This window comes from Durio zibethinus, chromosome 7 (genome assembly GCF_047325235.1).
Source record: "Durio zibethinus cultivar Kanyao isolate XHJ-2024 chromosome 7, ASM4732523v1, whole genome shotgun sequence".
Classification (NCBI taxonomy): Eukaryota; Viridiplantae; Streptophyta; class Magnoliopsida; order Malvales; family Malvaceae; genus Durio; species Durio zibethinus.
This window is the reverse complement of record NC_143168.1, coordinates 16,600,676-16,626,287: the sequence shown is the minus strand read 5'-3', so window position 1 is coordinate 16,626,287 and position 25,612 is coordinate 16,600,676. Positions and strand designations below refer to the sequence as shown.

Genomic DNA, 25,612 nt, shown 5'->3' with positions numbered 1-25,612 from the left:
CTAAGCCTATAGTTGGCAACTTCAACCTCAAAAATCCTCTTTTACTACTCTTAATGACTTTATTTTCTAATATGTTTTTCCTTTTCCCTTGGCCTTCTTTTCCTCCAAATCTTAAAGTCCTGGAACCCTATCAAACACTTGAAATAGAAACACTAAGAACGAGACTTACTTTATCTCTTTTATTCTTTTCTTATTTTTTTGGTTGCTTGTATGGCTTAATGGTTTCGATTTTGGGATTGCTTTTCTTTTAGGCATTTTTTGTTGGTGGTTGTTGGTATTGTTTTTCTTTTTTGTTTTTTGGTGACTGTTATATGTGTTCTTGATAGTTGAGAATTTTAGTGAAGTGTTTTTTGGTTGAGTTATGATTATAAAGGGTAAGGTTATTGATAGAAGTAGTTTAAACTCACAATACTTGGTAGATCTTTTTAAAAAAAAATTACAGAATTTTAAATGGAGATAAAAAGAGAGCAAAAAAGTTTTTTTGGAAATAAGAACAAAAGAAAAAAAGTTGTATAGATTTGAATAGAGAAAAAAAATGAACTGTTAGAGAAAAAGAAAAAAAATAAAAGAAAAAAGTATTTTGCAATTATGAAAAAAGTCACGATTTTGGGCAAAGAAATAATAAAATAAATCATAGAGTAGTTAAGTGTCACATTTTAAATCTTAAAGGTCACTTTAAATTCATCTCAACCCATAACACAATTTTATGTAATTCAAACTTTAAAATTTTTACTTTATAAAAATTTTAATTTAATGTACTTAATGGTAATTTTTCTTTTCACTACATTACATTACACTTCACCTTATAACCACAGTTGCTTTTGTATTTAAATATATATTTCATTATTGATTTTAATTTTATTGGTATCGTATCTAATCTCACAACAATAACAACCAATACCAGTACCACCATTATTTTTAATCTCACTAGAGTTATCTCTCCACCTATCTAAATGGACTCTAAAACTAGATTTAGCCATTGTTTGTTGCTTCCCTTTACCTTTTTATTCATAGTTGACTTTTCATTATTCTTATTGTGGTAATTTCTTAACTTGTGTAAAAAAAAACTATTTATTTGAATTAAAACGTAACAATGAATTGATATCAAAATATCTATTATTATCAATTTTTCTAGAATCACTCATCAAATTATCCTTTTCTATTTTGGAGCTGCAAAATTTTGAAATTTTCAATCACGTCTTTGAATTATCATCCAAGTATCAAAACTTGGATCATTATACACACTATCTTAACCAACTTAGGAATCATGCTTCTATTATTACTTGGAATTACCGCCAAGAATAGATAAGTATCTTACTTATGGCTAAACTTTCTACACCGAAAACATATCAAATGTATACCCTTATATTCCACTAGTTGCACATGTTTGCCAACCAAAAGTTTGGACATCAAGGTCTATTTCTACACATGATATTATAAATCTCCCTCTAATTACTTCTTCATTATTAAAGATCTCTTTTATTACCTTGCCCACACAAACTCCCATCCTCTATTTGTAACCTTGGGAAAGTAATTCAAGCTACAATCTTATTAATCTCATCAATTACAATATTGAAGTTCGAAGTCCATCAGTGTACCGTAAGATTATACCATTTTGTTTATAACATATTTGTAATTAATTTTATTTTCAAACTTAAACACAAAATAATTATGTTCCAAATTGATCATATGTTATCGCCTTTCAAATTGCCATGACTATTTAACCTTAGCAGACATCGTTTAAAACCCTAGCACTTTATAAAGAAACTTTATAATGAGTATGTAAACACCTTTGCACTTTGGTCAACTAATAATATTGACTTTTCAAATAGACAAAATTAGGTAAGAGATTGATTGCTCATTGATCAACAAGCATTCTAATTTATCAACATGCCCACTTTGACCCAACAGTGATCAGACATAGGCCAAATTAAGGAAAGATCATGATTTGGACTTTTTTTTAACCAACGTAAAAAAAGGTCATTGATTGACACATGTGGCTATCGATCAACTGGAAGAGTCCAAACTATAATTGAAATAAACTTGGATGAAAATCAAGATTTTTCAGATAGGGAAAAAGGACTTAATTGATTAACATTACCTTGAGCCGATCGACTACATGTGTTAGATAACTTTTCAAAGTGATAATTATGTTGATTTATCTCTTAGATAAATCTTAAATAATTATTTTGATTAATTATTTGATAGAGAGATAATCTTTCATTTATTTTAAAAATATCCCTAGCATTTGACAGTGTTGACATACAAATTGTTCACACTACATTACTTATTTTAGGAATAAAATGGAGAGGCATGCTACTTAATTTGTAAGCTAGTTAAAATGTTAGTCTAAAGTGGATAAGCAAAGGCTGGATTTATCCTAAATAGGGTCTAGAGCTTTAATTCCTCTAATATATTATTTACAATATCTGAACCAAGCCTTTGGTAAAGATGAAATTGTAACTTGAAATTAGCATCGATTTTTGAGAAATAAATAAATCAATCGGCAACTCTTAGTCAAACTTTGAATGTCAATACTGAGAGTGTTAGAAGTAAAACTTGCATCGCTCGAAAAGTACTTAATGCCAAAGTTTCATCATTTCCACCTATTTCTTTCTGAAAAATAGAACCCAGGATTTCATGTCATTATAAGACTCATCATCAGAAACAGTCATCAAAATGTATTGCATTTTCAAAATTAGCCTCATCCTCTCAAACCTCACACAAAGGTGAATTTCTATTCAAATAGGCAACATGTCATTGTAAGCGAAATTTCAATAAGTTTGCATTTATGGCAACTATTATACATTCACCTCTTAATCTACCACTACTTAAATCTCATCTAAGCCATCTTTACTCTTATGAATACACTTGTATTTTTTCTTCGTACCTTACAAGATCTCATTTTCACTCATAGAACTTGAAAGAAATTTTTACCAACATTATAGGAGTGTGTTAGTATGATTAGTTAGTCTTCTAATGCGAACTTGTTTATCAAACCTTGTTCTAGCAAAATAAGCCAGAAGAACATTCACTTCAACTTCATAATTATAGATGCAATTTATATGGTTCAACCTCTTAAAGATAAAATTAATTAAAAATGTAAAGATAAGATTCAAATTTATCCATCTATTTGAGATGATAAGTCAACTTTATCAATTAAGTTTCAATAAATGTAATTTTACCATTATACTTTTTAATTGGGCTAAAATATAAAATATTAATATTAACAAATTTTAAAAAATAAAGTCATATTATATGTAATATTTTAACTTTTATAACTTTTTTCAATCAAATTCAAAGTATAATAGTATTACATCTATTCAAGACAGTGATAAATTTAATCCATTATCTAAGTAGAATGGTCATTTTGAAACTTATTTAAAAAATTTTAGTGCAAAAATCATAATTACAACATATTTTTAGCTAAAAAAACCTATTGAGTAAATAACTTTATGTTGTCATGATAGCAAATATTTAATATCTATTCTCTATTGTCCCTATTTACGTTAAAAATGGATATGAGGATATGCACTTGAAAGAAAATGAAATATGTCAATAGAGGTTGGAGGTTGGTCTGACGTTTGCTCTTCATTATTTAAGTTAGTGTTAAAGAAAAAAATAAAAAGTAAAAATAATAGTGAGAGATGATAGCTTGAAAATGTCTCAGGTTATTTGAATAGTAAATAACCTTTATAAAATGACAAAAAAAAAAAGAAAGAGACGTGGATGACTTGATCCAATATAATTAGATGACTTGACGTGGAATGCTTTTAGCAATGCACGATCAACACTTGTCCATACGAGGTATCTAAGGTAAGGTAACAAGCAATGATCATGCATGAGCTTGTAAAGACACATATGGGTTAATGCTACCTTAACTTTTCCCTTTTTAACTAGTTTAATGGTTCAAATTTGGTGAATTTGTTTATGATAAATTAGAATTCGATGATAGATTCAAATTGAAAAACATCAACCTTAAGTCAACATATTCAAATCATTATACCTAGGATGAGAACTTAAGTTATTATAATTTCATTTTATGTTATGGTGAATTTTATACCAAAGTGATACTTATCGAGATGAATTTTTACTAAAGTGATTCATACCAAGGTAAATTAATACTAGGGTGGTTCATGTTGAGGTAAATTCCTACAAAGGTGATTGATGTTAAGATGAATTTGTATTAAAGTGGTGTATGCTAGGATGAATTCTTGTAAAGGTGATTCATTATGGTCGATGCTACTTAATTGGGAAATGATTCAATACTAATCAATTTCCAAAGTTATCAAAGTCATTACTGGTTTGACATTTGTTGAGGTTATGATTTGCCAAACTTGGTAATTTTTCTTGATTTTTACTTTTTACTTTTTTCTTGTTTATGGAACCAAAAGGTTTTTCTTAGTTCTCATGTCATAAAGTGACTAAATTTTCACCATTGCTTTCACATGCAATGATTTTTTCCATTCGTTTTTTCTTACTTTTTTTCTTTTTTTCATAAATTTTATTTAACTTGTTCATTTTGAACACAATTCTACTCTATTTAGTATTTCCTAACATTTTCAAGACCTTGATTAGCTGTAAGAGTCACGTTATTTAAATGATAAAAGTAATGAGTTGAGTATTGTTCTCTCAAGAATTGCTTTGGGGTTTACCTTGGTCTAAATACTAAGAGTCAATATTCTCAAGCTATATTTAGTTCGATCGATTTAAAATATAATTTAATATATGTACTAAAAATAAAAAATACAATTGCAAGGTAACATTAAAACCGAATAAAAAATACATTAAATGTAAATAAATAAGACTTAAGGTCTAAGTGCATTTATAAAAGAAATGTAAATGAGCAGCAATTAAACCTAGATCTAACATGAAATTGAGATCATCCATGAAAATGAGAGGAAATTGCAACTATATGTAGAAATAAAAAACAAAAATTGAAATCAGAATTCAAATTTTCATCACAATAAAACCTAGATTTGGACTTCAATTTAAATAATGAACTTAAATGAAACTAAAAACATAAACTTTAATGAGTAAACTTCAAAATATATAAAAAAAAATCAGCTCAAAACACTTAAAAACAAGCTTAATTAACTAGATCAAGATTTAGAACTTAACATAAGGAAAACATAGTAAAGAACATTCAAACTAAGAAATCAACATGTAAATGTATCAATTTAAAAGTAAGCAAATGTAAAACAACATCTAAGCTTAAGAAACAATAAGGAAAAATAAGGTAAAGAGATTGGACCGCCTTTTAGCTAGCTAAAGAAAAGCCAAACAGTCAAATAACTTTTGCATATTCTCTTCTACTAGCAATAATAACAGTAACTTCAAAATTTTATTCCAAAAAATATAGAATAAATTTTTTAATGAAATTTTCTAGAATTTCAAATCAATAAGTGATGAATTATAGTAAAAATTTTAAAGAAAAATCCAAAGAGAATCATAGTGATCTAATGAGAAAATTGAAAGTGTGTAATGCATGAAATCAACTAAATAACCTTGAGTAATCAATGTAAAATTACAAGAACTTGAATTAAATTGCATTTAAATTTGTAAAAAAAAAAGTAAAAAGAATTGTAAATTGAATAAAATGTAAAGTACTTGAATACAAAATGTGCAAGAAAAGTAAAGAAAATTCTTTCTAAATAACCTCTATAAAGAAAAAATGAAAAAAATTGCATAATGAGAAAAAGTAAATGCAAGGAAAAGAAAATTTTTGAAATGTAAAAAATGAAACCTACAATTGTTGCCTATTCTTCCTCTATATATAAACAAATCCTAGATTTCAGTTAGCTAATAAGTTTCATCTAAATTATCATATAGGATTCCATTTGGAGAAAATTTTTTTAGCTCAATTAAAATATTCTAAAATCTCTAAGTTTGCAACTACTTTTTGCTTTTTCTCTTCTTCAAGTTATAGAAAATGTGATTCTAGTATCTAAAGCATCTCCACTTATCCAATTAGGAGTTTCATTTTGTCCAAGTCAGCATGTCCCTTGACTTTTTTTCTTATGTTCACATTTGTACCACCATGTCTCCACTTCTTTACATGTTCAGCCACTTAAGTTTTTCTTGCACTTATATTCTTTTTCAAGCTTCAACTTAGTGATTCACGTTAAATAATTTGTAGCCAATAAGGAGTGTTCAAAATGCCAACTATGCTAATAAAAATGCATTCAAAATTAAACTTCAATTTAGCTCTTCCAATGCCTTGAACCTGCCATAAATAGCTACCTTATTCATTGAGCTTCCATGCAATTACCCTACAACACTTAAACAATAAAGTGAATTAGCTTAAGGAAGAAAATAGCTTAGGTAATTAAATAATGACTTAAAGGAAATCTAATTAAGCTCAATTGCATATAAAGTCAATAAAATTAAACTAGAAAACCCTCCACATTGGAAATCACATCCATTAAATTTCATAATTGGCTTTTAAAGTGAAATTCCTCTAAAATTCACCAAATTGCTTACAAATTATCTCATAATCAGTATTTTTTCATCTAAAATAATAACAATACCTACACAATAGATATTTCACTATATAGAAGTATTTTTTTCTTATATTTTTAGAATTAAAAAAAAATCATAAAAGCCCATGAAAAGTTATGATAATTTTATAAAAATATAGAATTATCAAACCTTTCCTACATTTTTCTTTGTTCATTTTTCTTCCTTTCAATTTTAGAAAGAGGTTACATCTATCCTTCGAGCTCTTTTCATATTGATTGTTTGAGGTCAACTGTCAAGGTTCTCATTTATTTTTTTCTCTCACCTTAGGTATATCTTTTCTTTCCTAGGTTTTTTTAACACTCATGTGATCCTCACATAGTTCTACCTCTACACCTTCTATAGAATTTACAAACGAAACTAAGTCGGGTAATAAAGGTTCATTGTTAGAGAAGTTGATTTAAGACTAGTCGAGGTGGCTAATGTTTCAGGGAATGAAAAATCACTCTAACATTTGTAAATAAAAGTAATAAGGTCAAGCTAAAAGGGTTAGTTATCGGCTTAGTCTTAAGCCATTGTCATCCGAGGAAAAAAATAGCTTAGAAGCTACTTTACATGCTTAAAGAGTAAAAATAATGGTTATGGTGCTCATTCGAGAAACCTCAAAACCTAGTCATTTTCTTTAGAAATAGCAAGAGCATTGAAAAATGGTGCTTCTCCTAAGATGTGTCCCTACCTATTCTCATGTTAATATTTGAAAGAATTTTGTAACAAATTTAAGGGTCATTTGGTATTATTGTATATTATGTTTTATGTTTTTGAAATTTTTGTTTTATTTTATTTTCATTTTATTTTCAATTTATTGAATTTGAAAACATGTTTAGATAAAATATTTTTGCTGTAGAAATGTGAAAACAAAAACATGTAAGTAAAAATAGTTAAAACTCTTAAATTGTAAAAGGAAGAGGTTTGATTTGGGTGGACTGGGAATGAAATTCGTATGCCTAAGTCAATCGATGAAACGAGCGTGCGGACGCTCAGCCGGCCAGCAGGGCGGGATGCGCAAGCCAGGGTTCGATTGGATCTCCCTCTGCGTGCTTGCTGCAACCCTCGGTCTGGTCTGATCTTAGACTGGGAATGAACTCCGTATGCCTAAACCAATCGATGAAACAAGCGGGCAAGCCGGCAGACGGGCGGGCACTACGCCGGCCAGAGAGACGGGATGCGCAAGCCATTGATAGATAGGGTGGGAGGTGGGTTTAGACATATCTTCATATTTTTGCATGGCAATGCCATTTTTATGGCTTCTAAATTCATACAATGGTCCCTTAAGCCCTCACGTGAAGTTTCATGGTAAGATGACTTGTTTTCTATTTTTCACGATTTTTGAAACTTTTTACGGTTCTGAATTTTTTAAAATTTTTTCGGAAGTAGTTTTTGCACCAAACTTGGTAGATGTGATCCTTGTATACAACATTTTTAAACTGTAATAATACTATAATGGTAAAGTGCTTGTGTGGTAACAACATCGAAATTGTTTCCAAAATTTTAAAAACATAATTTTATATTTTCAATCATTTTGAAAATTTTATTTTTAGATTTAAAAAACAAAAACAAAAATAAAAAATAAATTATGAAACATGTTTTTATTTCTAACTTTCAAAAAAATAAAAACAAAAATAAAAATGGAAACGTTACCAAATAATCCTTTAATCTTTTTTATGAATATAGGGTTGAACCTACTCAATTTTTTAATAGTCATCGATCACTATTATATAGATAAATTGATGGTTTACCATGAGTTTACAGTGGCTGATCTCAAGTTCTCATTTATCTTTTCATCGTTGAGCTCTTAGCATCTTATGATATAGTTATGTATCAACTATTGCCTAATCCTTGGTGCTCAATAGTTTGTTTTATAATCTGGTGTGAGGTTTTATGGTTTTTCTTTACCCTTAATATTTTCAAATCTTTTTTTCTCAATAATTACTCATCCAACTGAAAAGGGTTGATACTATATAACAGTTCGTCTTAATAAATTTTTTTTTGATAATATACCGTCCTTAGTGAAAATTTGAAAGCTCTATTTTTTTTTAGTTACTTTTGGAAGTTGGAAGGCTAATACTTGTTGAGGTGAAAAAAGAAAAAGGTGGACAAATCCATTCCATTTTTGGTGAAAAGCTTCATGCTTGTTATGAAATAAATAAATTAAAGGATTATAATAAGGTCTTTTAGACATTGACCTCTTAACTTCAAATGACATTTTGTATTACCTTCGATCAAAAGGGTTAGGATAAAATATTTCTTTTATCAAGTTCCTAAATGTCTGACCATTTTTCAAGAATTATTTTTTTTTTTCAAATATGGTTACAAATGATGATAAAGATTAGTTATGCTCTTAGGCCAACGAAAGTGACAAGGTTGAGGCTAGTGCCCAGCGTGTATTCAACATCTTTGATTATGTCACATTAGCCAAGAAAGGCAAATTTGGCAATAGTGGGCAGTAACCAAGGTAAAATCGAGGTAAAAGAGCTTATGTTTCCAAACTTAAGGCTACTACAACATTTGAAATTGTTAAGAAGTCTTTTAAACAACACTCTAATGCTAATGTAGATCTTTTTACACCTACATTTCTTTTTATTGAAGTGACCACCTAAAAGGCAATTATCTTGTCCATTAATTTGTCGATGATGAATAGTATTTTTTATAGCATTTCGATGGAATGTTGGATTATCAAAAAATATGCTACCACTTGTAGGTAAGTCACTTTCCAAAAGTTTTTTCATTATTGATCCCTTTATTACGATTGCCATGTTATTCATGTATGTGTTGTTAATTGATTCTTACTATTGTAGATAAAAGAAAGATGAACTCTTCTTATTTCATTAATGTTAGTTCTAATGTTCATTATACTTGGCTGACCTTAAAACAAGAAAAAAAGTAAAATTTGAACTTGAGAAATTTCTCATTAAATATGTATAAAAGAAGCTGCTTAACAAGGCTAAGATGAAGACAAGTGAGTTTGCCTAAGCTATTTTGACAAATTTTCAACATACATTAGAGTTCATTGCTCTTACAAAGCGAGCCAATGGAGAGGGTGTTCGAGGTGATTTTATATTATATATAGTCAAGGTAAGGCATATATATCTTGACTTAGATTTGTCCAATATCTCTCTTGCCCAATTACAAATAATTAAAGATGACATTGATGGTAGTAATGATGATGATGATGATTAACTAATGGTGAAAATGGTGAAGGTGATAATGCTAACAATGTCAAGTCACCATTGTCAAGGTTTAGGCGGGCAACAACATCGTTGGTAGGGGTGATGTTGAAGTTTATGATGATGTTGTAGCTTTTTAGGTTTTAGACATTTTAATATTTATCTTTTAAACATTTAACTGATGTAAAGAATTTAATTAACCTTCAACTTTTTTTAATATTTAGAGATGGTTATTATGTTTTTAAGCCATTGAGTAAAAGCTCACTATTTTGTAAATGTGGCCTCACTAATGCTTTGCTTAGCATTAGTTCATTATATCACCGATGGCTTTTAATTTAGCATTTCATGCCTTTTCTAATATCCATTCACAATATCACTAATATTTCACCTTATACCTTATATTCTCTTTATCAAACAAGTTTTGTTAACATTTATAAATGGTAGCTCATATAAACTTAACCAAAATGTGCTTTGATAAAATTTGATTAATATCACGCATGAGTTAGGATTGTCATTTTGGAAAATTGTGGCATCAATGGCAATGTTGTGTTCTTCATGTTGCATTTATTTCATGTTGGTGGATTAACAAAGTCATTATGTATTGAATTATGTTAGGTAATGTCAATTAATGAGTAATTATTATGGCACCATGTTGTAATATACCTAAATTGATAGTATGATATTCATTAAGTGTGATCCCAAGTTAATTCAGTATTTGAACCTATAATGAAATATGTTAATTTTGACTAATGTGTTTAAAAAAGTCCCTACTTTCACCCTATCATGTGAGGTCAGCTCATTAGGTTTTATAATTTTTGTTTAGAATAAAAAGTAGTTTTCTCTCATTATTCCTTATGTAAGTCATCATTCTAAGTTGAAAGGTGGCATCAAAAAGTACAGGATGGCAGCAATACTTTTATGGTCTTTGATTTAGCGAGATTGAGTTTTTACCTATATCGAGATCAATTTTAGTTTTATTTAATTTCATGTTAGTGATTCAATGATGTTTTGGGTAGTTTCAATAATTGGTATCAAAGCCAAACTTACTCGAAGATTCACTAACCATTTTTTATGTTATTGGTCTTGTACTTGAAAATCATGAAGGTTTTCCAATTTTTGGTTATTTTTGTGATTTGCAAGTTTTTTTTGGAAAACTCATTAGTTTTGTGTTTTTTGTTTAAATTTATTATTATAATACTGTTAGATGTTTAAGTATGAAAGAAATGGTTGAAAAATTATGAAAATGATGTCAAATAAGGGGTTTTCAGACGAAATGGGTCGAACGAGTCAAAAGACTTGAATAACAAGGAAATTGAGTTTAGAAGTTGCACGTGCCTGATGTAAATGCACTTATATATTTGTTGTTGGGATGTGTAACACATGAGCCCTACTCGCTTGACAAGCGTATGGCGTGTGTGTTACATGCATCATAGACAACACCCATTGACATGTGTAAAAGCGCATGCCAAATACCTCTGAGTGGGATAATGCCTTAAGTGTGTGTAATACATATGCCAGATAGCTCTTGATTGGCTTGTGTATTACACATGCTTGACAGAAAAAAAAAAAAGAAAAAAATTGAAAATTTCATTTTTGGGTCTTAGGTTTTTTTTTTTTTTTGGGCTATTAGGTTTGTATTTCCTTTCTTTTGGTTTTAAACCATTCTTTTCTTTATTTCGGGCCATTGAAAAGACTAATTCTGGGCCATTTAGTGGAATTTAAAGCTTAGGCCATTTTTTAAAAAATTAGGCCATTTTGTTGAAATTTCTTGAGAAATATTTTGGTCCAAAATCTTTGATTATGTTTATTAAAAATATTAGGCCTAATTAAATAGGCATTAAATGAATTATTTGGGTATTTTGGTTGCTCTAATTTTATAAATTTTAATTTACCCATTCCATTAATAATTCATTTAATTTTGTAAAAACCTATTTTATTAATAAAATTACCTTATTATTTGAATGTTTATTTTAAATCAAATTAATTGATTTTGTCAAAGTTATTTTGAGAATATATATTTAGATATAGCATATTTTAATCGTATTAAATTTTTGTCTAATAATTAGTTGAATATTCTTAAATTACACAAATCATCAATTGAATTGATTAAAGCCCACCTATTGTAGGAATGATCATGAAGATTTTTTAGATTTTTTTAGTAATTTATTTTGAATTAATAATAAGGCAATTCTTGTGATAGTTGTAATATTTACTAAGGTTTTTTTAGGTGATAAGACCATTCCTGTCAGATTGACTATTGCCTTAAGGGATGATTAGTAAGGAAAGGATTCTAGTTGGGATATAATATGATTTATCTACCTCATCGACAGTAAGTCATTATAGGTTTATATCCAACTAGTTTTATACTATCATTTATAGTATGTTCCAGGAAATTCTTAAATTTTGAATTTAATAGAATAACTTTTATAGTATGATTCTCTCCATATGATAATACCATTTTGAGTTATTCTATAAAGCCTCCAATCTTGGTTTTATCTTTACAACTATCATCTTATAGGATCAACTTTAATAAATAGTGTATCGCTCTTTCTATTCTGGATGTAATGAATCTTAAATGTTACCTCAAAGTCAATCCACATTTCATACCCCCTTTTAGGAGCTTGATTAAGGATAAAATGATACTGTACATCCTAAAAACACTCTAATTAGAATTTCTTATGATATACATGTATACCATTAGTGAAAGCATCAGAAAGTATGTACGACACACTGATAATTAAAGATAACTTTAAATACAATTTGTAAAGTTCTATAATGTTGAAATATCGAACCAAATAAACTTTTCACTACTATATTGGATGCGATAAGTGGTTTCTATAAGCATATTCTAGAAATGACCAACGTTAAAATATGATACAAATTCCTAGTATGATAGATTTTTAAATCGCTTCCTTTTAGGGTGATAGTGTGAAATTCACTTATAAAGTATACAATGAAGCATGGATTTAAAATCTTGAATGCTCTAACCATCTAAGAAGAGGTGATACTGTACATCGATAAATCTTATTCTACCTTCTTGGTGATATAAGTCAGTGTTACTACCAAATGGAATACTATTGAGAAAGGTCCCAGTAAAAGGTCATTTAAAAGAAAGAATCTTGTTAGGCCCACTTCTCATTTCAGTTCTATGAATGCCTCTGAATTTTAAAATTAAAAAAATTTAGAAATGTGTGCCACTTTTGTTATATATTAGGCATAAGAGGGAAAATTGTAAAAGTTTTCTATATTAAAAAGTAAAGTAAGGCATTTTATTCTCTTTTTTGGTTTGAATCCAATCTAGACACCATGGCTTCTACTTTTCATGGTTGGATACTGATGCTAGTGTCGATAAGCCAAATTTTGAAATTGGCGAGCAATCGAAGATCAAATAAAGAGAAAATAGTTGTTAACACGGGTATTCTTCGTTGTGAATATAATAAATAATAGGATTGTTGGTTTTAATGATGGTATACTCGATTAGAAGTCTACCATGTTGTGGAATAAGTGTTAAGGACATTCTGAATTTGGCACATATAGATTGTATTTAGAGAAATCTCATTGCTAATATATGGTCATCATTAACAGATACAAATTTGTTTAGAAACTAATGTATACCGACAATTATGGACCGTTTTCACTTATTCTTTTTAGTGGATATAACGCTTCATCACCCTTACTAAAGATCATTTAGGTTTCAGTCATGTGGAATGAGAAGTCTAACTTTGTGGAAGTTTTAAAGTATTTTAAATATGCTATCAAAGTTTTTGAAAACACAAAATTAAGGCAATAAGATTAGACATAGATGATGAATGCTATGAACAGTATGATGAAACTAGGCTTAACCCTGGACTAGTCTATTAAGTTTTCTACAAGATTATGGTGTTGGCACTTAGTAAACTGTGCTTGGAATACCAAAAGAGAGTAAGATTGTAGAAAAAAGCAATTGCGTACTTTAAGGAGTGGTGCAGTACATGTTGTGTCTTTCCACATTTCTAAAATTAATGTGGAGTGAAACCTTAGAGACTGCAACATTCAGTCTAAATTAAGTTCCAAGCAAAATCAATTCCTAAAAGTCGTTACAATTTGTTGTCAGACTAAAAGTCAATTTTTAAACTTTTTTTGTGTTTGGGGTTGTAATACAATTTAGGGTTGTAATACAAATTGATTAGAAAACTATTAGTGGCATTTTATTGGTTGTTGCATCGGCTTTCAAGATTCAAGATTTAATATTCTGTCATATAATACTAGAATTATCGAGTTTAACTGTGTTATTTATCTAGAAGATGACCTAGAGAATAGGAGTATTAGGTTTTGAATTTCTCAAAGTCATTTTCATTGAAGGACATGTTATGCCAATCTTTTATATGATTTAGTTATTGATAAAAAATGCTATAAAGCAAATGAACTAATAGTAGATCCCATTAATCTTATTTTTGAACCTACACATAAGCTTATAGAAAAACATGAATATAAAGTTCATATGTCTTCTAATTCTATTGCTTTTCAAGAGGTTGTTAATGATTCTAACTCTTTGAGTTAGAGTTCCATATAGGCTAAAATTGCATTAATGTTATATAATAGTGTGAGGGATATAGATAAATGAACATATAATTGTAGTTTAATTGATTGTAAATGGACTTACAAGGTTAAAAGGTACTTTATAACTAGGTAAAAAAGTTTAAAGTTGATCTTATGGCCTAAAACTTTAAATGAAAAGAAGAAATTAAATGTAGATAATATTGCTATCTTGTTTCTATCATTGATTCTTTTAAAATCTTTATGACATTGATGGCTTATTTGGCTATAAGCTACACTAGTTAGACGTTGAAACGTCTAAATGGAATGAACTCAATGTTTTGTGGTTTCTATGCTGAAACATATGGATAATTAACTCGAGAGGTCCATTTGTAGACTTAAAAGGCATATAGTTTATGATAATTAATGTTTGATGAGATTGTCACTTTAAGAAAAACATTTGTGATTAGTGCATATGTCTAAAAATCAATAGGAGTGGTGTATTTCAAGTGCTCTACATCGATGGTATTATATTAGTAACCATAAACACTGACTTATTATCTGAGTAATGCATGTTTTCATGTCACTTTAGGTGAAAATTTTAATTGAAGCTTCCATTCTGGTTTAAAGATTGAGATTGTTTGTGACAAAGATAAAGGTATATTCGGTTGGTTTCAGAAAACTTACATTTAGTGTGTTAAGTAGGTTTGATATGCATTATTGTCTTCCTAATAAGGCGTTTATTGTACAAAAGTGACATATTATTAAATCTCAAAGTCCTCATAATGATAGTGAAAAAGCACATGTCAAATATTCAATATGCCTCAATTACAGATAGTTTAATATATGCTCAAGACTGTACACAATTTGACGTTATGTATGCTGCAAGTTTACTATACACAATTATGAAGGTAAATCATGTAGCATATTGTGAAGTTACATGTTAGATCGTTGGTTGCAAAATTTATCTTAGGGTTGGTTTTCGTGGTTCTCATTTTAAGGTTGTTGAAGATGCATGTTAGTAACTTTACAGCAGTTGCTTACTCTCTAATACTAGGAGTTCTTCACACTCCAAAATATATGAAAATCATCATTCAAATTACTAGAGAAAGTAATTGAATATATTGAAGGAGTAAAGTATTGTACACATAATTTATAGAGCTCATTTTAGTGTAACCATTAATTAACTAAAGTGTCTTGGCAAAATGACACTTATACAAGGCTCGTAGACTCTTTTACTATATTGAGTTAGTGGGAACTTTATGTAATGAAATCAGTTGCAACTATGAAGGATGGATTCCTATTTGGCAGATATATGTATATTCAATTTGCTTGCAATTTGATGAATATGGCATTCAGTTGAATGAGACACTCTGGATTAGTTTCATGTGGTTATTTCGAAGCAATGCACATTTAGTTTAAATACGAAAGACATAATGGAAATGGATATTGATTCTGTTTTTATATCATTTTCATTTCACACTATCATTTACATGTACATGTACTTTATCAGTATGGTGTATTCAGAGGCTAATAAATACTTCTTGTTGTGAAGCATTTATAAGTTTATGTCCATGTATCTTATCGATACAGTGTATTCAGAGACTTATAAATACTTGCTGACTGTAGAGAATATATAAGTCCACACATTTGTATCATATCGGTATAGTGCATTTTGTGGCTTATAAATGCTCATTTTGTTATATAGTGATTTGGATATATATGAATATTGACATTTTCTATTTATGACCATTCTATTGATCCAAGTTCAGATTTAATGACTTGTGTTATCTAAGTGGAAGATTGTTGTATTTATTTCATGTAAATGGGCAAACAAAGTCATTATGCATTGGATTATATTAATTAATGTCAATTAATGAGCAATTATTATGGTACCATATTGTAATATACCTAAATTGGTAATATGATATTTGCTAAGTGTGATCTTGAGTAATATGGGTTAATTTTGACTAACATGTTAAAAGAGGTCCATACTTTCATCTTATATATATAATATTGTCCAATTAACTCTAATTTCAAGTAAAGAGTAGTTCTTTCTCCATTTTCCTTGTGTTGGTTACCAATTGGAGCTCGAGAGGTGGCATCAGGAATCACAAGATGACGACAATACTTTTGTGGACCTTGGTTTAGTGGGATTGAGCACTCGTTCATATATAGATCAATTTTAGTTTTGATTAATTTTATGTTAGTAACTTGATGAGATTTTAAACAATTTCAACACTCTATCCTCAACAACTTTCTTCTTGGATATCATATTGAAAAGTGCTTTCTATTTAGAGTGCCAAATATTTACATCAAAAATGGATCCGAAGGTAAGCACTTCAAAGTAAAAGGGGATATGTCGTGAAGGGGAAAAAGTTAGTATGTCGTTTAGTGTTTTTGAAGGAGGTGAACACAAAGCAAAGGTAATGGTGAGGGATGATAGAATAAAAGGGCCTACGGCTATTTAGAGAGTGAAAAACTTCTATAGAAGGAGAACAATGAAAAGAGATGCGGATGATGTGATCTAACGTGGTTGGTCGATTTAATGTGGTATGCTTATTGCAGTGCATGATCAACATAAATCCACGACGAGGTGTCAGAGGTTGAACAACGAGTGGCAATTGTGCTTGTGCTTGTCAGAACATGTTCGAGGTGGTATTGCCTTTAACTTGTTTGTTTCTTTTAGCCATGGTAAAAAAGTATTATGCCCTGCACCCAAAATATTTACATCGGTCTCATTTAAAAATTTTCTCTCCCCTTTTTTTTTCTTGATTTTGTATAAAAAATTAATTGATGATTTTATTTATTTATTTATATAAGTAAAAAAAAATCAACTTTGTTAAATAAATGATAGATTTTAAAGTAAAATAAAAAATAGTTTATTAATTAAGAATAAAATAAATAAAGAAAACAAAAAAATGTAGTCCGTTATTTTGTAGGCAGCAATACAATATCCTAATGCTAATGCAAAAGCTGTAATTTCATAGATGTGATAAATGATTTCTCAAAGTATTCTTTGTCCTTTCTAACATTTCTTAGAAGAACGGGAAAAGAACAGAGCAACGGCATATACTCCGTACTCCGTAGCCATAACTAACAATCCAATCTAAGATCCTCAGCTCGAAATCACAGCAAAATAGTTATAAAGCTTTGAGAAAATTTACTCATGTAAACGATTTTTTTTTCCTTTTTGTGTTGGAAATGGCACTGAGTAATATGACTTTGGCTCCAATTATTCCTTCTTCTTCTTCTTCTTGTTTCATCTTCACTCGTAGCTTTAATTACAGTGAGATTTTAGGCTTCGAAACCCTAATCAAGTCTAAGGGCTGTCTTTTTCCCACCGTGAGAAATCGCTGGAGATCCGGCGCTATCGACACTCGCATCGGCATTGTCGAAATCGCGCCTGTTTCCTCTTCTTCCTCTTCACGCACCACAACTGTCACCGGAAACGCCTACGTTGATATCCCGATTAGTTGTTACCAGCTGATCGGCATTTCCAGTCAGGCTGAGAAAGACGAGATTGTGAAGTCGGTGATGAATTTGAAGAGCGCTGAGGTTGACGATGGATATACTATGGATGTTATCGTTTCTCGTCAGGTAAAACGACAGTTAAAGAGGTCGTTTTGTACCTTTGTTTGAATTTTTGTTTTTAGTATTTGCTTTGTTTTCCTTGTTCCTTGTAGGAAGTTTTGATGGATGCGAGGGATAAGCTACTGTTCGAAACAGAATACGCTGGAAATGTGAAAGAAAAGATTCCACCGAAATCTTCACTTCGAATTCCATGGCGTTGGTTGCCTGCTGCTCTTTGTCTTCTTCAAGAGGTGCATTTTATTTTATGCATTTTCTACTTTTTTTTTCCCTATTTTTTAGTTGCCATAATTGAGGAGATATTTTTAATTATTTAGGGTATTTGGGAGATATTGTTAATCATTTAGAGAAAATTTGCCTCATTGCCTTCTCTTTCATAATGTAAGTTTAACTAGTATGGTTTTGCTTTTAATGTTCTTCTTGCATTTGAAAAAAAGCAAAAAATAAAAGATGTTTGAATGTAAAGGCAAGTACTAGTATTTTAAAATTGAGAAAATAGTGTTGATGGTTAGTTATTATGTTTGAATTGGTGTTGCATTTTAGTCATTTGCTCATTGTAAAACGAGTATGATTTTAAATTTTATTTTGTGCTTTTGCTTTAAATTTTTGAGGAAGCATTGCATAAAGTAATAAACTAGAAACCCGAGACTATACTTGGTGGCTATTTCGTTTCTTTTTATCTTTTTGCTAGTTGCTTCTTTTTTCTTCACAATTTTTCAAAATGTAAAAGTAAGTGGTAAAAGGTAAATTGTATTTAAAAATTTAAAAATGAGCAAATGTCTAAAATGTATAATAGATATTCAGGTAATTGTTGCATGTCAAAGTAATTTCTTACACTTTGTTATCCACAAAAGTTAAAAACTTTTAACTAATAATTATTAAAAAATCTTATTTGCTTTAGTGTGCAAACTTACTTTTTTTTTTTTTTTCTTTTGGAAGCAAAAAGTAATTAGCAAAAGCATCCACCAAAGAAAGCCTTAAATAACTCAAGTTTTTTTTAGCTTGGGAAGATCAAACTGATATGGTATGGGCTCCTTGCAAATTCAGGTTGGTGAAAAGGAGCTTGTTCTCCAAATTGGGAGGCTAGCTGTTCAGCATTCAGATTCTAAGCCATATATTCATGATTTGCTTCTATCAATGGCACTAGCTGAGGTGAGGCAAATAGGTGATGAGCTTAGCAGCTTTTACCAGCTTTAGTGTCAGCTTTGCTATGCCTACTTTTCTTATCATAGGTGCTTTCTTGAAGTGTTCAATTGCAAAGATTGCTTTTGAAAAGAGCAAGGTGTCTGAAGGATTTGAAGCTCTTGCTCGAGCTCAGTGTATTCTCAGGAGTACAAAATCTCTTCAACAAATGACATTGTTATCTCTGGTAATTCTCATTTCTATTTTGTGCTTTTGCCTCCACCTTACTTATTCAAGGATTTGCTAAGATGTGTTTTGGTTCAGTCTATAATAGCTATAGGCATCCTCTTGGTTTTGTGTGTTTCAATCACAATGACCATTGTTAGTAGCATACAGTTTGAAACTGAAAAAAAAAGGTAAACAGAATCAAAACAATCCAAAATTTCTAATGAATTCATCTGATGGTTAAGAACATATTCAGCAAATAGTGATGACTGCAATATTGTTGGAGGATAGGTGCCACATTAGAAGCCTGTAATTTTATACCGTCCTTATTACTCAAGGATTTATGTGATAGACTTCTTTTTACATTAAATTTATTGACAATGGTTCTTAGATAGAAGAATCTTTGGAGGAGCTTGCACCTGTATGCACATTGGAATTATTAGCCTTGCCTCAATCACCTGAAAATGCTGACAGGCGGCAAGGAGCAATTGCAGCCCTCCGCGAACTACTCAGACAGGGGCTTGATGTGGAAACATCTTGCCAGGTCCAAGATTGGTCAAGCTTCTTGAGCCAAGCACTTAATAGGCTGTTGGCCTCAGAAGTAGTTGATATTCTTCCCTGGGATAATTTAGCAATTGCAAGGAAGAATAAGAAATCAATTGAATCACAGAATCAAAGGGTTATAATTGATTTTACTTGTTTCTACATGGCATTGATTGCTCATATTGCTCTTGGATTTTCAAGCAGGCAAACTGACTTGGTAATTTCCTCATTCCGCTTGTCTCTAAATAATATTTTGGGGTTCTGTGTTGGACTGGTGGTGTGGGAGACTGTTAGCTATTGATTCTAACTTAGTATTGTCACCTTTTACGCTATTTGTGTAGATTATTAAAGCAAAAACTATATGTGAGTGTTTGATAACAACTGATGGTAATGATCTAAAGCTGGAGGAGGCTTTCTGCTTGTTCCTTCTTGGACAGGTATAAATTTTATCCCCTCCCTTTTATCTAGTGTTGCATTAAAATATTTTAGAAATTTAAGGTTTTATATATTTGGAGGCTGGAGCATTTTCTCATTGAAATACTTTTGAAACTCATATGTCGACTGCTAGGGAAGTGAGGCCGAGGCTATTGAAAAGCTTCAACAGCTTCAATCAACTTCGAACCCTGCTCCCCAAAAGTCTATCACAGGAAAGGAGATGCAAGGTGGTTCTAGTACGATTTCATCATTGGTAAGTCTTGAAACATCTCATGCTTCAAAATATGCATCTGAGAATACAATAAATAGAAAGTTTCAACAGTTGGGAGGTCTTGTATGTTTAATTTACTCTTTTCAAAGTGGATGTTTTCTTGATACATTACTAGTTATTTTGAATTGACTATCAAATGATGATTATATGTTTGCATAGGAAGTTTTTGGAGAATTAAGATGTCTTTGTGTTATTTCAGGCTATGAAGGATACCGATAATAGAGTAGTGACTTGTGTAAAGATTTTTAGAGGGGTGACCTGAGCATTGCCCAATGGCAATGGTTTACATCAAGGATCAGCTTTTTTGCCCTTATCCTTTTGCCTTGGTGATTAATGAATTTATTAGGCATATTCAAGATGCTATATTTTTTTGTATGCTTTTGCAGATGGCGTGAATTTAGTGGATGAAATGAGACCCATTATTAATGCTTGAGCTTTGGAGGGGAGCCATAGAATCAAAAGCCTTAAGTAAGTAAGTCTAAAAACAAGTATAGGAAATGAAAGTTCAGTTAAGGACTGGCAATAAAGCTAGTGTAAAAATGGGGGAGGAAGATATATTGCAAAGTGAGCTCTCATGCAAACATTGGATCCTAGCATGATTTGCAAAATAGAGAAATTTTACTGGGGTCTTGATTTGGGTGACAACAAATAGCTCTTAAGCTTAAGGCAGACTTCTGCATGATAGCAAAAAGGACAGCATTGCTTTATGCTATTGAAATTTGGGTGGTGAAGTGAAAGATCGAAGTAGATGAGATGAGGATGCTACAAAAGATATTAGGGTTTACAAGAAAATATAGGATTAGGAATGCACACATGCATTCAGGAAAATGTGGACACAGTAGTCAGCATAAAAAGAGGAGACATGTTTAAGGAGGTTTGGCCAAGTGGGACATAGGTCTATAAATTCTCATGTTTGAGTTTGTGATTTAATGGAGAATATTCCTTTGAAAAGGGGGAAGGATACTCCAATGAAGAGATTGGAGGAAACTATCAAAAATGACTTAGTGCTTAATGAAGTTATTGTAATTATGGTTCTTAATAAACATATAGCTGACCCCATGAGGTAGAACAGTGTTGTCAAGGCTCTTGCGTAGGTGGCAAGCAAAGCAAAGCACCACTTCTTGAGGTGAGGTGCCTTAAACCAGATGCATGCCTTTTGCTACTAGGCATACATTTTTAAAGACTAAAGGTGCAGAAAAAGCATGCCTGACTTAAAATGTCCTTTAGTTTATTAAGTTTTTCATTTCTTTTTTTTTGCTATTCTTTCAATAGTAAAAAGGGAAAACTTTTAGCTCTATTTATAAGAATAAAAGGTAATAATGTAATTGATGCACAAGTTGTTGTTGAAATGGAAATGAAACTTGGAACTTTGTTTGATGACATTACTTACGATAATATTGATCTTTGGAGCACATTAGGTATTGTAATGGAGTAAACTCTAATACTTATTAAACAAAATCATATATTTTAAATTTATTAAACATAATACAGAAAACTTTTTTTGTCCTGTAGATAGTAATTATCTTTTAGAAATTAGTGCCTTACTTCACTCAGGCGAGACTTCTTTTGCACTTGGGTGAAGTAAGTGCCTACAGCACACCCTGCGCCTTTGACAACACTGAGGTAGAAAAGGGCTTGATTCTTGCTTTTCTAGAGAGCATGAATTTAAAACTGTTGAATGTGCACAAATTCAATCATGGACCATGTTAATTCACCTTGTCTTTTTATTGGTTTTTTCTTATTTTATGATTTGAAGACAAGTAGTTTGGTAAGGTTGTGTACTTGAAAATAGTCATGACTATGGTGCTAGTTGGAATGTGTTCCACTTCCACATAACCCCTTTGAATTCATTGAACTTTTTGTTTATCATCAAGATTGATGCATTCTCTAATACCAAATTGCCTACTGACTTAATCAGGAAATGTGGCTAAAGGATGCTGTGCTTTCTCTGTTTCCTGATACAAGAGATGTTTCTCCATCTTTGGTAAGAGCGAAATGATTGAGTTATCAGATTAACAGGGAAGTTTTAATATGTGTACATGTCTGCAGGCCAACTATTTTGGTGGTAAAAGAAAAGCTCCTGGGAGCAAGAAAAGTAAAGGATCCCCTCAAATCATGCCCAATCTAGGCCATAGATCACTATCTAATGCTCTTGCATCAGAAAGGAGAGATTTTGAGGATTCTCTTCCCTGTATAAAATCTTCTCTACATATCACATCAGCTGTTAAACAATTAGTGCCAACCGATTTGCAGAGCTCTTTAGTAACGAGTGAGAATAGCAGCAGAAGCAATGCTAGTAGTGATGAAGGCAATGCTAGTGCATCGTCTGTTCAATTGAAAAGAAAATTTGGAGTAAACCAGAATACAGCCTGGGAAAGCTGGTTGTCCCAGAGGAATGTGACTGAAAGGGTAACCTTTATTGCTGTATTAGGATGCATTATTTTCACTAGCTTTAAGCTATTAGGAATGAGATTAAGTGGGGTCAGGCATATGTCAATATGGGCCGGTAGTAAACCACACATGAACACAAGTTCCCTAACCTGTAAACGAGATTCTTCATTCGTTTACAATGTTGGCTCTACTCATATCAAGAAAAGTGGTATTGGTGGAAGGATAAAGAAACTTTTGGAAGTGGGCAAGGTTCAATTCATGAACCCTTCAGATGCTAGGAATTCACTAAGTGCCTGCCTTCCTGCTAGTCTGTCAACTTCCGTAACAGCAGTGGACAGGAAGCAAATGCCTATGGAAGAAGCTGAAGCTCTTGTCAGGCAATGGCAAGCAATTAAAGCTGAAGCTTTGGGACCTAAACATCAGGTTCATAGCCTCTCTGAAGCCCTTGATGAATCGATGCTAATTCAGGTAAAATCCATTGAATGGTCTCATTTGATTTTATGCTTTTGTTATATTAACAACAGGATATATCATACATTAACCTTCCCTTGTCTCCCTGCCTAACCCACCAGAACCCCATAAGGGAGGGAGGATAAGAAGGGGAAAAAGAAGTCTGTTGTTGATCAGTGATTGTGTGCTTTGTATAATATGAGAAATCATTTTGCCACCTCTGTGCCATTTGGAAAATATGAATGTTGCTTCTGGAGAAATACATAGGGTTTTAGACATTCAATATTGATGAGAGCACACTATCTGTGATTTAGTTGCCTGTTTCTATAGCTGCCAGGAAATATTGAAATTATCTTTGATTTCATTTCCTGATGCAGTGAAATATAATGGTGGTTTCAACATTTAATTAGGTGTTCAATGAGGAAAATAAAAATTTTGAAAGCTTTAAAAGTCAAAGAAATGTAATAAATGCACTCCAAATGTATATTTGAGTTCTTACTAAACAAAGATTAGCTCAAATCAAAATCAAGATTGAACCATTTCGGAGTTTAAAAATTCAAAATCTAAACCTGTGCAAGGCACTAACTCCGAATTCATAATGTGGAAAAATGTTGGTATATTTATTTCAAGATTCTATTCCTGGAGGTGGAAATAACACTTCATAGCTTAACCCGGGCTATTTTTGTTCACATAATTGGTCTGCAGTGGCAAGCTTTGGCTGATACAGCAAAAGCTAGATGTTGTTATTGGAGATTTGTTTTGCTGCAACTGACCATTCTGCGAGCAGACATTCTATTGGATATAAACAAGGGGGAGACGGCTGAAATTGAGGCTCTCCTAGAGGAAGCAGCAGAGCTTGTTGATGAATCTCAGCCAAAGAATCCTAATTACTATAGGTGAACAAACCAACTTAGGCTTGCTGCATTTTTGGAACTCAGATCGTAAATGTTGCTATATGTTAGATTATCATTTATACAACATTGAAAGTATGCTGAGGGAAAATTTCTACATGTATGTTGCCATGCATTAACATTAAATCGCAGCTCCAGTTAAATCTGTGTGACAACTGGCTATATTCCTCTACTATCTTGCATTTTCTGCATGTTATGTTTTACTTAAAATTGTCCTGAAAACCTAAATTCGAAGCTGTTCTATAACCTTTGGACTAAGTTGTTTACTCCTTTGGTTGCAGCACTTATAAAATCCGCTATACTCTTGGAAGGCAAGATGATGGATCATGGAAATTCTGTGGAGGTGACATTGAAATGCCATCATGACATAGCATTCTGGAAAGGATATAACAAGCCATGATCAGTTGACCTCTAATCTTCTGTTGTCTTAGCTTCTAGTCTTGAACCTTTGCAGATGCAAATCTCCAAGGCAGGGCTTTGATTGAATTTTCAATTTGGTGAGTCATATTTCCTACGTGTAGGGATTGTCTGCCTCTAACATATTACTGGTTGTAAATGTCCACAAAACGTTGAGAACGTAATTTCAAAATTTTTTTTCCGTTGTAAATGGGAGTTTAACACAATTACTCAAGCACTCACGTTGTCATTTATCCATATTATTGTATTTGTTCATTTTAATTTTTACCAACGTTTGCAGCAATGCCTCATTTTTTTTCTTTTTTTTTTTTTAATTTCTTGCTCTCAGCATGTAAACCACATTTTTGGGGGCTTTGTGGGTTTTTTTATTTTATTTTATTTTTTCTTCTTTAACTATTTCATTTTTTACTCAGTTTCATCATTTAATTGCTTAATAATTTTTTCTAACGAAATTTAGACCCTACTTATTTGTTCTTAATTTATAAATAATCCGCTCCATGATTGCTCACAATAACTAACTCTCCTGCATGTATGTCAGATACCTTGCTTGCTACAGAAACAAGTTTGAGTTGGTTAACCAGCCCATGCGATAAGGGCATTGGCATGCCGTGCAACATTAAAAAAACAAAATTGTGGGAATTTGTAAAATAATGTGCCTATTTGTTGTCTTGCTAAGTAAATAGCTAATAGTTTTGAGTACTATGAATGCTTTTCATTTGATTATTTACAGATGGGAGACAGGACTTGATGATCCCTATATTTCATTAAATATTCAATTTGTTAATTATTTTCATTGATAAAATGCTTGCTTTTATATTTCAAATATAAAAATGCAAACTCTAAAAATATTAAAAATAATTAATCTGAATCTAACATAAAATGAAACTTAATTCAAAATTTGTAAAAAAGTGATTAATATCAATCTAAAGTCTAACATCTAATATTATAAAATAAAGTTGTCTACAAGCATAGGTGGTATTGACATGTGACCATGGGATATGGGTGAAATTTTTACTTTGGTGGTATGGTACATGGACATTTTGGGAGTGAGCTTTTTG

At 31.1% G+C, this 25,612-nt stretch overlaps 1 protein-coding gene across 3 annotated transcripts; it reads left to right on the top strand.

Moving 5' to 3' along the window:
- Window positions 1-17,140: 17,140 nt before the first annotated feature.
- On the top strand, window positions 17,141-25,335 carry LOC111276840 (plastid division protein CDP1, chloroplastic-like). Of its 3 annotated transcripts, XR_002688580.2 has the most exons (12): window positions 17,157-17,798; window positions 17,885-18,022; window positions 18,837-18,941; window positions 19,036-19,158; window positions 19,528-19,896; window positions 20,021-20,116; window positions 20,248-20,367; window positions 22,304-22,369; window positions 22,435-23,244; window positions 23,932-24,122; window positions 24,419-24,634; window positions 25,093-25,335. XR_002688580.2 is itself a non-coding variant. In XM_022862735.2 (11 exons), the coding sequence occupies exons 1-11, from the start codon at window positions 17,403-17,405 to the stop codon at window positions 24,501-24,503; spliced, it is 2,499 nt and encodes an 832-aa protein (XP_022718470.2). In that variant the 5' UTR covers window positions 17,157-17,402; the 3' UTR covers window positions 24,504-24,825. The 3 variants fall into 3 exon arrangements, 2 of the variants coding, with proteins under 2 accessions (XP_022718472.2, XP_022718470.2); XM_022862735.2 differs by lacking the exon at window positions 25,093-25,335 and having other exon boundaries at window positions 24,419-24,825; XM_022862737.2 differs by lacking the exons at window positions 23,932-24,122; window positions 25,093-25,335 and having other exon boundaries at window positions 17,141-17,798; window positions 24,419-24,825.
- The last annotated feature ends 277 nt before the right edge of the window (window positions 25,336-25,612 follow it).

Coding starts and splice junctions, on each gene's coding strand:
- LOC111276840 (XM_022862735.2), top strand. CDS start 17,403: ATGGCACTGAGTAATATGACTTTGGCTCCAATTATTCCTTCTTCTTCT. Junction 18,023..18,836: donor CTCTTTGTCTTCTTCAAGAG/GTGCATTTTATT, acceptor TTGCAAATTCAG/GTTGGTGAAAAGGAGCTTGT. Junction 19,897..20,020: donor CAAGCAGGCAAACTGACTTG/GTAATTTCCTCA, acceptor CTATTTGTGTAG/ATTATTAAAGCAAAAACTAT.